The sequence below is a fragment of the Leucoraja erinacea genome, chromosome 25, assembly GCF_028641065.1.
Source record: "Leucoraja erinacea ecotype New England chromosome 25, Leri_hhj_1, whole genome shotgun sequence".
In the NCBI taxonomy this organism is placed as follows: domain Eukaryota; kingdom Metazoa; phylum Chordata; class Chondrichthyes; order Rajiformes; family Rajidae; genus Leucoraja; species Leucoraja erinaceus.
Window position 1 is genome coordinate 14,388,350 of NC_073401.1, and position 12,419 is coordinate 14,400,768.

At 37.3% G+C, this 12,419-nt stretch overlaps 1 protein-coding gene across 10 annotated transcripts in view; it reads right to left on the reverse strand.

The window, feature by feature from the left end:
• Positions 1-12,419, reverse strand: part of atxn2 (ataxin 2) — a 92,011-nt gene that overhangs the window by 17,303 nt on the left and 62,289 nt on the right. For 9 of the 10 annotated variants that reach the window (XM_055655815.1, XM_055655814.1, XM_055655813.1 and 6 more), the window contains 6 exons: positions 12,130-12,308; positions 8,784-8,981; positions 3,390-3,566; positions 1,642-1,860; positions 399-515; positions 12-82 (listed from right to left, as the gene is read on the reverse strand). In XM_055655815.1, the coding sequence (XP_055511790.1) occupies positions 12-82; positions 399-515; positions 1,642-1,860; positions 3,390-3,566; positions 8,784-8,981; positions 12,130-12,308 (961 nt within the window). The remainder of the gene's footprint in view (positions 1-11; positions 83-398; positions 516-1,641; positions 1,861-3,389; positions 3,567-8,783; positions 8,982-12,129; positions 12,309-12,419) is intronic. The other variant, XM_055655820.1, reaches the window with a different exon arrangement.

Below are 12,419 nucleotides of genomic sequence, written 5' to 3' on the forward strand. Positions count from 1 at the left end.
AATATACTCACCCTAAAGTCTTCTCTAAATTTCTTTAAATCTGCTATTTGTTTTTTATGATCTGAAGCCATTGGAGATGTGGCTGGAAAAAAAATGGAAATGCAAAAATCACATGACAACTGTTTGTGCACCCAATAATAATAATAATACATAATACAAAGACCTGGACATAATTAAGACAAATAATTTGCAAAATATTTTTGTTAATTAATCTGAACACTAAATTGAACACTAAGAAGAGTACGAAGATGGTGAATGAACTTCTGTTACTAATGAGATAACTAAATTTGATGTGAAATAATATCTGGCAACTCTAAGCTGCACTACTATAATTATTAGCAGAAAGTGTTCATAGGATAAGGCTACAAGGCATGAATACACACATATGCTATACTAACCCTTGATTCCTGGTTTGGTTAAGCTGGGGGAAGTACCACACGTTTCAACAGGCTTAGGAGTCTCTTTGTTTGCAGAGGGTGAACTCTGCTTTTGTTCTTGAAGCCTTGCATCTTTAACTGTAAACACAAAAATAACAAAAAGGCTTACCAGCTAAAGCATATGGAGATTTAACAGCAAATAGTCTTCCATCCTGAGAATCCAGAAACCCATGCTGCCCTTCAGCACATCAACTATTAGAATCCATAAGAAAACTTAGTAGACAGAAGCATAAGGGATAGAGCAGTAATGCAATGCCAGCATCAAAACATATCTTAGAAACAGGCACCGTGATGATTTTCAGCAGTAGGAAGCAGAGAGACAACATTAATTAAGTTCTGCGCTCCAGAACAAGTACATTTACATCAGATAGCAACAAATGAAATTTGCAACTACAATGATGGGACAAAGGAAAAACCAGAGGGTGAAATGTTACTGAAGGCATCTGATTGGAGAATATCTAGCTATTTTAGGCAAAAATATGGAAAGGTCGATAGCACGTTTTAAAGTCCTTACAACTAATAAAAGTATCAATGAAAATGGATCACTGATCACGATAGACATAGGGATTTGGATAACTTCCTCAAAAAAGGAAAAAAGGTCACCAAGAAATGCAGTTTAAAAGTCACTATTGGAAACAGGATTTTGCTGACAGTCAGCAGAGATGGGCTAGGTAGCATGCAAGTGTGCAGAGATGATGCAAGCAGTGTTGCCGACTGAGGTTTATACCTTAGTTGGACAGCGATACGAAGGTCTTGTTCTCTTTTCAGTGAAATTATCTTTGCATGCTATCAAAATTATTTCAGTGAAATTATCTTTGCATTCCTCTTCCCCCCTCCCCCCTTCCCTCCCCGAAGGTGCCAGAACACCTTTTCAAATTGGTGTGTATGCTAAACCAAGCTCTGGTGTCACCTGAAAATATTAGCTGGTACCAATTTTCATTATCATATTAATATTTATAGCAGTTAATACAGTGCAGATGTGACATATAGCTTTACAATGCATACAAAAAGTAGAAACAAAGAATTGCAGATGCTGGTTTATACCAAAGATAGACACAAAGGGCCCCGATTTGAAACATCACCATCCTTTTTCTCCAGAGATGCTGCCTGATCCACTGAATTACTCCAGCATTTTGTTTCTATCTTTAGAATACATATAAAAGGAATGCACCAAATCTATTGAAGGGGAACACAAATGGCTCACCTTCAGCCGATGGAGTAACAGCTCTGTTGGTAGCTGGGCTAGCTGGTGTTGGAGATACATTTGTAGCAGGTGCAGCTATAGGTTCAGCTGGAACACTGCCAGGCTGAGAAGATAGGATCATTCCACTTGGTGAACCTCCAGAAATATATTGAGTTGGCTGGTTACCATGTCTGGGAGACCGCGGTCTGTGTGTTTTGGGAGATAAACGGGTGCTTGATCCTAAAATGTAAACAAAAAGCACAATTTAAAAGGAACAATTAATGTTATGTAGCATAAGTCTGCAGGATTGTTTCAGATGAGGTTCATGGATGATGAGTAACAAACTTTTAAAAAACGAATTCAAGAGCTGAAGATACAAATCTGAAATAACAGAAAAAATTGGAAATAACCAGCAGAGCAGGCAGAGCAGGAACAATACTTTATTAGAACATTCCCTTGTTCAATTCCCAGACTCTTTGCCACCATCCCTCACCACACTACTAGACACCTATATTTGGTTCTACACACAACATACATCAACAATGTCCCCCCTTAACCAAATCAAACTAAAAAATGAGTAAGATAAACAGTTCCTGGTGTAGCTCAAAAATAAAACCTCTTTGGACAATACCCTCAATTGTACTGAGCATACCAAACAGTTTATTCATTCAAGCCAAAACCCCCAGTTTTGCCAATTTCTTTGAAACCTGCCCTGACTTGATTACAACACATCTATCAATGCAGCAGATAGACACAAGATGCTAGAATAACTCAGCAGATCAGACAGCATCTCTGGGGATAGGTGACGTTACGGAAAGGAAACCTTTCTTCCGATGGCACACCAATGTGGCACAGCTGGTAGAGCAGCTGCCCTCATAGTGCCAGAGAACTGGGTTCGATCCTGACCCGGGTGCTGTCTGTGTGGAGTTTGCACTTGCTTCCTGTGACCACTTGGGCTTCCTTCAGATGCTCCGGTTTACTCCCACATGCCAAAGACATGTGGGTTTATAGATTAATTAACTGGTCTCTGTAATTTGACTCAATGAGCCCAAGAGGTTATTTCCATGATCTAAGACTTTGACCATCACCAAAAGTGACACGAACAATGGTCTCTTACTCAACCCCTCCATCCCCATACCTCCACAACCAATCTCTTCCAATCTTTTGCTCACATCCTGTTTAACCAAGTCTGCCATCCAAAATTACTCCCTCTGCCCAATCATCACATTTAAAAATCACATTTGGAAATTGTCTATAGCTTTTCCTGGTTCTCTACTTTTCCTGTTCAAAACACCCAAAGTCCCTCACTGGCCCAAAAGTAACATTTCCATTTTACTCTGTGTGTAAGAAATAAATGCAGACACTGGTTTAAACTGAAGGTAGATACAAAGGCTGGAGTGACTCAGCAGAACAGGCAGCATCTCTGGAGAGAAGGAATGGGGGACCCAAAACGTCACCCATTCCTTCTCTCCAGAGATGCTGCCTATCCCGCTGAGTTACTCCAGCTTGTTGTGTCATCTTCCATTTTACCCAGTGTCTGAACTGCCTTTGATCCAAAGGAAAATGTTTCTCTGTATGCATTCAACCCTTCTCACAAGGAAAGCATCATCAATCACTCATCATGCCGTGATGAGTCCATATTTGCCCGATTAACCGCCAAGATATTTGTCCATATTGAAAGAAATTACGTAAACATAAATTGCTAATTAAAAAATATTCTTAAAGATCTCAAATACCTGATTTTATTTCAACATCTTAAAAAGACTTACCCCCACTAACTACAGATGACCAAGTTCCTCCTGAAGAACTGTTTCGAGGTACAGGAGCAGAAATGTCTCCAGACACACTGTGGGGTATGTAATCCAAACTTGAAGACATCCCAACTCTACCAGAGGGGCCCCTATGGCGAGGATGACGTTGGGCCTTTGGAGACATTCGTGGAGGACCTTGATGATAGAATGAAGTATAATGAATATAACTATTCACCGCAGCTGGCAAGTAAAATGGAGAGGCTGATAAAATTAGGCGATACAGTTTCCAAATATCGTTCTATTCCTATCCAACTGATTTTTCCTATGAATTTGATGGGTAATGTTAGAAGACCAGTTTAACAAATTGCTGCAGTTCATAGAAACACAAGTTTTTATTTAACTATTCTGTGCACTGAACCATACTCCTCGTAGGAATTTATATTGTGCTATAAAAATGGCATGCTTTCCTTTGTACCAATATCCACAGACCAATTGGGACAAATAGAAACTTTCTCCACTGAATGCTCACAGTTGAGCGATTTCATTTTGAGTAGGAAGAAACTGTAGATGTTAGTTTATAACCAAAGATAGACACAAAAAGCTGGAGCAACTCAGCGGGTCAGACAGCATCTCTAGAGGAAAGGAATAGGCAACATTTCGGTTCGGAACTCTTCTTCATACACTGAAGGTTCAGATTCTGAAGAAGGGTTCCGACCTGAAACATTACCTTTAAGAAATGCTGCCTGATCTGCTAATTTATGTTTTGCATTTTGTGTCCATCTTGCATTTCATTTTGAAAAGGCGTGCAATTTTTTGTAAAGTCTTCTTTTAAGCATGGAAAAATGCTGTGTTTCACAACCAATGGTAAACCATTTAGCTTTCTGGAAAATGAGTTCTAGACTGTGGATCTATAAGATTAAAGAATAAATTAAGTAAGGTTTTCTATCTTTCTATTGTAGAGAATAATATGTACCTATGATGCTGAGCTAGGACTAAACAAGGGAAATGGATCTAAATAAGGAATTCATGGCATTTCAATATTTCTCATTTTGCTGCATATTAATCATCAAAAGTATTAAAAATAATCATTAAATGGTATACACAGTTCAAAAACTGGCCAATCATCTCAGCTGGTCCATGATGTTACACACAACTCCCTCTCTACACCACAATGAAAGAAATGAGAGACAAAACTGGTATATTTGGATGTGGATCTAAACAATGAATATGTTAAAGATTTTAAAAGGCCCAGCATTCATATTATATTTTAAATGTTTATGAACAATAACACCCATTTTGCTGATATGTAATTACTACTTGATAATACCCCTTAGTGTGTTTTAGAATTTGAAATATTATTGGGTATGCGGTGATTCAGAAATTACAACTTCCACAATATAAAAAGTTCTTAAACATTCTCTGATACATATCAACTGTAAATTTAATAATGAACAAGTTCTTAAATACCCAATAGTTAAATTACATTTTTCTCCCAACACTGACAGCACAAATACTTCACAAATATAAAATGGACTTAACCCATTAGCTAATGAGCTAAGTTAAATGTGCCTCATAGTTCACGTGGATTGAACCAGAGACCTTCCAAGACAGTATAACTATAAAAATCTGGAAATAAAGTAAAGCAATATTTCATAAAAGATCAAGATTTTCACTTAGTGTTGTTAACTCGGTTGAAAACACATATGTAAATAATGAATGACAAAATGAACAAATCCAATTGTGCTGTTCTCCAGAAAGCCTGCTTATGCTCAACTCAAGAAATAAAATGCATGAACCACATCTCATGCAAGAATTAAAAGTGGAAGAAGATTCAGTCACACCATCACGTGGTCAATAAGCATGCCAGTATCTGATGGCAAATCTGGTAAACTTGTAAAATAAGTCAGTTGCATTCAAAGTTTCCTAAGTTTTACTAACTTTAACAAATTTTATCCTGTGCAACTAATGCCCAATCAGAATATGATCTCAAGTAGAACAATTTGTAAAGTAATTCACTAATATACATGTTATGCCCTATCTCAGTTAGAACGTGTATGTGTTTGGACATGAACTTAATAAAGAATTGAGGGCACAAAAGGGTACACAAAATGTAGCCATCAGATGATTAATACATTTATTCAGCTCTAAAATTTGTATCAATGAATGTGCTTGTGTTAGTTACAATTAAATATTATGAGGGTAATGTACTCTAAGGATATTTGTGAATGGGCATTAGATACTGGCCTCGACAGCAATGCCCTTTTTGAAAAATAAATAAATTAAAAATAAGTGAAATCAATGCAATAGTAAATAAACTGATCTGTAGGCAGCAGCATGTGCAATATCAACCATGTAATACTTTAAATCCAAACCTCTCCCCGTTGTACTCTGACACTTAGCCTGTCCATACCCTGTTCTCATATTTTTGTTCTCAAAAATACTCCCACCTAGTTTCACATCAGAAAACGAAGACATTACATTTCATCTGTTCAGCCAAAACATGGATGTAGATTGTGAATAGCTGGCACCATGCATCAATCACTACCGTACCCCACTAGTTGCCTGGGAACCCGATTACCCTTTCCCCCCCCCTGTTAACACTCAAACCAAGGCAGTTCCTGGGTTCTGTGCCCGAGGGACATGCTCCATAAGATAATTACTCCACGTCAGAAATGTCCACTTTCTACAGTAACCCATACATCACTCTGCATGCACATGCTCAAATTCTTTCATACCATTGAATACACACCATATCACTACTCTAATTAAACTAATTGAATATTTATCGCATCACCCAGTCATTAATGCCGTCTATGAAATTTCATTCTTAATTTGAAAATGCTTTTAAAAGGCATGGAAGAATTTACAGAAATCCTGTAACACGCTTTAAAAGAACTGAATTGTTACAGTTTACATACAATGCTTTTGATCTGGGAAATAGAATAAGCATAAACAGCTCTTTTATAACTGTCATGGACCTAATTGACCAAATGCCTTCTGCATCAGAAAATATACTTTTCTCCTAAGGGCAATAGTTCATACTCTGTTTTGCAAATGGCTGCAGCCGTTTGCTATCTCATTCTATTTTTCTGTGTGAATTAACAGTGGCTGACTTTTGTAAGGAACATTACATTTTTACTTGGTCATCACTTACACATCAGTGTTTTTAGTGCAGTAGAGATCTAGACTAGAAAAGAGGTAATTAAGCCACAATTTGATCCATTGAAAGTACCCTTGACCAACTCTTGGGGGTTTAGATTTTCTTCCTCCACACATTCAAGGGAACATGAAACTTGTAAAAAATATTCAAGGATACATTTTTAAGATTTTATTTATTCTCAACAACCTGTTCAGCACACAGTTTGACAAGTTCACATAGATTTTTATAGTTGTCAGCTATGGTTACAAATACCTACAACTTTATATTCCACATGCTGCTCTTCTCCCAAACATTTGCAAATTAACCACTTTTAAATGTTCACAATTCAGAAAATAACACACCCTTTAAGCACTATTTTCTGGACAGTGTTTGGTTCCACAAACATTTCCTACATTTACATGTGTCAACTTCAAATATCTAAAAACATGCAGTGAACTTGCCATATAAATAGTTTTGCCAAATGGAATTAAGCGCAAAGTTAGCTATACACAAAAAGCAGCACGGGGTACACTGGAATGTTTTTGCTCCAAATCTAATAAAAGAGATCCTCAAAGAATTACAAATGGCTAATCTAAGAAAAATACTCTGTCAATTTTTTGTGCACAGCTCACAATGTGTTAGATGGGTTCACAAACCATCTCATTAACTTCGTTTCTCTAGTATTTTGCTTTTGTATCAGTCAACATCCTTAAGCCTGTTTAACAAAATAACCAATGCCTAGAGGAATTGAACAGGTTGCTCTTTCTAATTCTCTACATTGTAATAACACACATATATTTATATACACATACATACATATATACACACACACACACATATACACATGTATATATAAATATGCATTTATGTATGTATATGTATATTATGTATGTATGTATATATAAATATATATACACATACATAATATACATATACATACATAAAACTCATCTTATTTGTTTTGATGTCTGTGTGTCTGTGATGTACTGAATTTACGACAAAACGGTACACGATAGCGCCACAATATTTGGACCACCTTATTCACCATTGTCCTGTGGTGTGTTGTACCAAGTTTTGTTCAGATTGATGTTATATTTTACAAGTTATTCACATTTTAAACTTTAGAAAATCCAGTTTGACAAAAATCACTTCAATTTACACGGACAATTAGCAGCATGACGTCACAATGGTCTCATTTACATAAAATACTTGCCCTGCCCGTTACAATGTTAACAAATGACAGGACTCCCAGTGCAATGGGAGATTTATTACATTGTTGTAAGGAGAGGGAGGAAGTGGGGGAGGGGAAGAGCAGAGGGCGAGGATTGTTGTTTAATGTTATTTAAACATTGTGTTTAGTGGGGGAGTGCGATGGGGTGGGGGGAGGTGAGGTGTGGGAGAGCAAGAGATAGATGGAGAGGGTACATAGGGGAGAGGGAGGGAGTGACTGAGGGTAGGGGAAAGGAGATGGAAGGAGAGGTGAGGAAGTGCTGGGGGATATGGGGAAATGAGCCACGCCTGCGCAGTTGGATGCTATGGATGAGTGGTGGAATATTGCTTGCGGTGACTAGTTCTCCCACGTGACAGGGACCAAACGGGTCCCATTTGGTCTAGTTTCATAATATAACTATTTGTAATAATTTCATAATATAACTATTTCATAATATAACTGTTTGTGTGTTTCAGTGCAGTTTATTTAAAAGTCCATAAATATCATAATTTTCATTCCTATTAATTGGATGACATGGTTTTCATAGGAAGGAACTGTAGATGTTGGTTTATACCGCAGATAGATGTAAAGTGCTGGATAAAAGGCCCTGTCCCACTTTCACGACCTAATTCACGACCTTTTTTACTCGTGGACATTTTTCATCAGGCTAGAAAATGCCCGACCTACTTGATGCCACGAGTACCTACGACTAGCATCACGACCTACCTACGACCATGCTGTGAGTATGAGTCAAGGGCAAACTTGGCAGAGGTCGTGAATTAGGTCGTGAAAGTGGGACAGTCCCTTAACTCAGCGGTTCAGGCAACATCTCTGGAGAAAAAGGATGGTGACGTGAAGGGTCAGTTTTTTTTTGTGCAATCACGTATAATTAAGCATGCACACAATACACACTAATTTTTATTATTGAAAATACAATGTTCAAAATTCTGAGATCATTGAGTTAGATGGATTAAATTTATAATAAATTTGGATAAAAATATAAACCAATCATAACACAAATAGAAATTAAACAAAGATGAAAAAACAAAACTAACTATGGTACCTTCTGAAGAAATGCGTTTAGGCATAGTAGAAACAGGAGCTGGAGAACCATGAGTGGAGGGGTGAGATGGAGGCCTTGAAGGCCGCGATGGGGGCCTGGTAGGAGAGGCAGCCTGAGGTGGAAGAGAGGTGGAAGCTGATGGGTAGCGAGAAGGTGGGCGAGAGGAAGGAGATGGGCAAGGCGATGGCCAGGGAACACCTGACAGGACAAATGATATGAAGGAAAGTAAAAACTAAGGAAAATGATAATACAAGCAACAGAAAAAGATAAATAGAATTTATAATAGTATATGTGGACAACAAGTTTGCATTAAGAAAATATTTAGATCACAATAAATTTTTTAAAAGTATTTCAATATTCTGTGCTTGTTGACAAGTAATATGGAGCATTTTGCAAAACCCTGTAAAATGTATCTAGGATTTTTCAAAAGCAAATATTAGGATTGATTAAAAATGTAATTAAGATGCAAATTGAAATAAGTATCAATCCTGCTGTCCACCAAAATCTAATTATAACATGATATTGATCAAAATGTGAACGCACAAATGCTATAACTTATTGCAAATTTAATTAAATATAGCAATAGAATAGCAAGTTCCCTTTTTCCCCATTCATTTGGAAATATTTAAAAGTTGTAAATAAAGAGAAAGAAAATTCATTTTCAGGGCAGTTTTGGTATATTTGTGTGTTCAAGAAACTTAATGAATCTAAAAAGAATAGAACACCATTCTGAACTGCCGCTGTTCAGCTGGGGAAAGTACTCCCAAACTGCTATTAGGATGGGAGTTCCAATGTTTAAAAATTGCTACAAAGAAAAAAAACAGTTTCCAAATCAGGATTGTGCGCTATTTGAATTAAAAATATATAGATAGTGATGTTTCAATGGTTTTCTCAATATCGTGGAGATAGAGGTCAGGATGAGGTCAATTATACTGATTAGGTTCATTTTGTGGACAACTCAGATTGCAACCTCAATGAGATGCTAACAGAGGGAATAAATGTTTACAGTCATGGATGGAGGGTAAATCATGTAGCTGCAGTGTCCTGGGGTTGAAATGACTGAGGTTCATTCCTCCACTCAAATGTATTTGGGATGCCAGAAAGTGAATCACTCCTTCTGGGATACCAAACATCTGATCACACATACCTTGTTGAAAATGTATGTCTAATTGAGTTTCTGGTCAACGATGACCATGGGGATGTTAATGAAAGGGAACTGGGCATTGATATTGACTTACGATGCAGTGAAGATTTACCATAATAGAATTCTTGAAACAAAGCTAGGGGTCCCATATCCACACAAACATAGAAAATAGAAAATAGGTGCAGGAGTAGGTTATTCGAGCCTGCACCGCCATTCGATATGATCATGGCTGATCATCCAACTCAGTATCCCATCCCTGCCTTCTCTCCATACCCCCTGATCCCTTTAGCCACAAGGGCCACATCTAACTCCCTCTTAAATATAGCCAATGAACTGGCCTCAACTACCTTCTGTGGCAGAGAATTCCACAGATTCACCACTCTCTGTGTAAAAAATTATTTTCTCATCTCGGTCCTAAAAGACTTCCCTCTTATCCTTCAACTGTGACCCCCTAGTTCTGGACTTCCTCAACATCGGGAATAATCTTCCTGCATCTAGCAAAGAAAGCCATGTGCGGATAAGAGGAGCGAGTTGGCAGTGACAGATTAGATAGTTTTATCTAATGACATGTTATGTAGAGATGACGACTTAGATTTAAGAAACAAATGTAACAATTGCATTGTAACAATGTAACATATATACTAAGTGAATAACAATTACAATAGTTATTCACTTCTGCTGGGTGTAAAAATATAAGAGAATGTTGCCCAACCATGGCTAATAATCCTGATTCAGTATAACATGATTCAATTGGGTCATACTAGATTTTCAGATAATAGTTGCAAACCTGAAAACTGAAAGCAGTTTAGATTTCAAAGGTCACAGAAATGTATAAGAGGGGAAATAATACGAATGCAAATGTGCAGGGAAAAAATGTATATTGTACATAAAAGGGTTGAAAGCCTATGCCTATTCTTTTTAATCCTTCTATACTTCAGCGTGCCAAACAAGATTAAATTCTCAGCCTGGTGTTTTTACAAACATGTAAACCTCCTGTGTTCATTTTCAAAAACATTTTAACAAGAGGATTAAATTCATACTGCCTTGATCTATGCTGCAGTTTGTTTTTTTAAAGTACACAGAGCAACTAAATGTTACAAATACCAAAAGAGAAGCATGACAAATTCACTGCCATTTCAAAAATCTTTAGTCGAACATTTAGAAGTCATATGTAAATATCCTGCAACATATCACTGATATTTGCCCAACAAATTCCTGAGAAATCCAAGTATAATTGAAACCAAATTTTACTTGAGAGAAAAACCTATACTTGTGATCCAGTTATACAAAATTCACAACACGGTTGGCCGGGAAGAGCAAGCTTCGAACTGCCAAGTGTGGTACCACCTGGTCTATCAAGTCACATGCCAATTTGAAGCCCAACACTCTGTGCAGAGGTGGAACACTAGAAGAGGCAGACGTGGAGCAAATCAAGACTCCAAATACCACACCCCAAAGAAACAACGTGCCTTTAATGACGAAGAAGCGTGCAGTCAGAAATCAGACTCCTCAGACAACCTTTTAAAGCTGTTTGGTAGTACCCTCAATTTCAAGGCACTGCCATAGATGAAATGATTAATAATCCAAATAGTTATTAAGGAGGCATATTGCTACAGAAGATCTTATGCGATAATTTATATCAAATCTAAAATTTCTTTGTGGTTTTATAATTAGAGATGAAGAAGATTTATAGACTAGCTTTATAGAAGGGAAAGAGGGGGCAGGGAAGAATCTACCTATTTCTAAAGTGTATAAACATTAGGGCCCAATTTTGCATAAAATGAATTAAAATATCTAATAAAAAACTGAACTCCAAATTGCAAACAAGCCCATAAATCTGCCTTTTAGGGGATGTTTGTCAATGTGCTGTTTGTTAACCAATAAAAGGCATTGTTCTAAACCAATTCGTGAAAACAAATAAACATTTTCTATTGTGATAATCTACCTTTAAATGTGCACAATTGCCACAACCCAATGACCATGTACCACCAATGCGGTTTTAATGACATGATTTCAATAATACTACAGTATACAAAATAAGGGACACAGATTGGTGAATTGGATGTTAAAGTCCCCTAGTGAACGCTGATACTTTCACTTCTGCAGATTGCCACGGAAATAAAACTTTAGATGGTATTGACCATACACACAATGATCATATTTATTACCTGCCTTGTTCTCACATTAAAGATGAACACTTACCTCCATTCACTACTCTTTGGTCAGTTCCAGAATTAGGACTGTAATCTGATGTATGTGATCCAGCCCGAGAAGGTGGTGGGCCTGAACCAGATTGTCCAATTCTTGGTGAATGTTGTCGTGCACTTCCCCATGACATTCCATCTCTGTTTCTTTGCCCAGGTGGAATGTATTTATTTTCTCTAGGAGGAGGAAGTGGGATGGGTGGAGGAGAGGGGGTAGGTGGAGGGCGGAGTGTAAATAATACATTTTATTCTTGGATTAAATTAACAAATATAACAGCAGCACAAAGC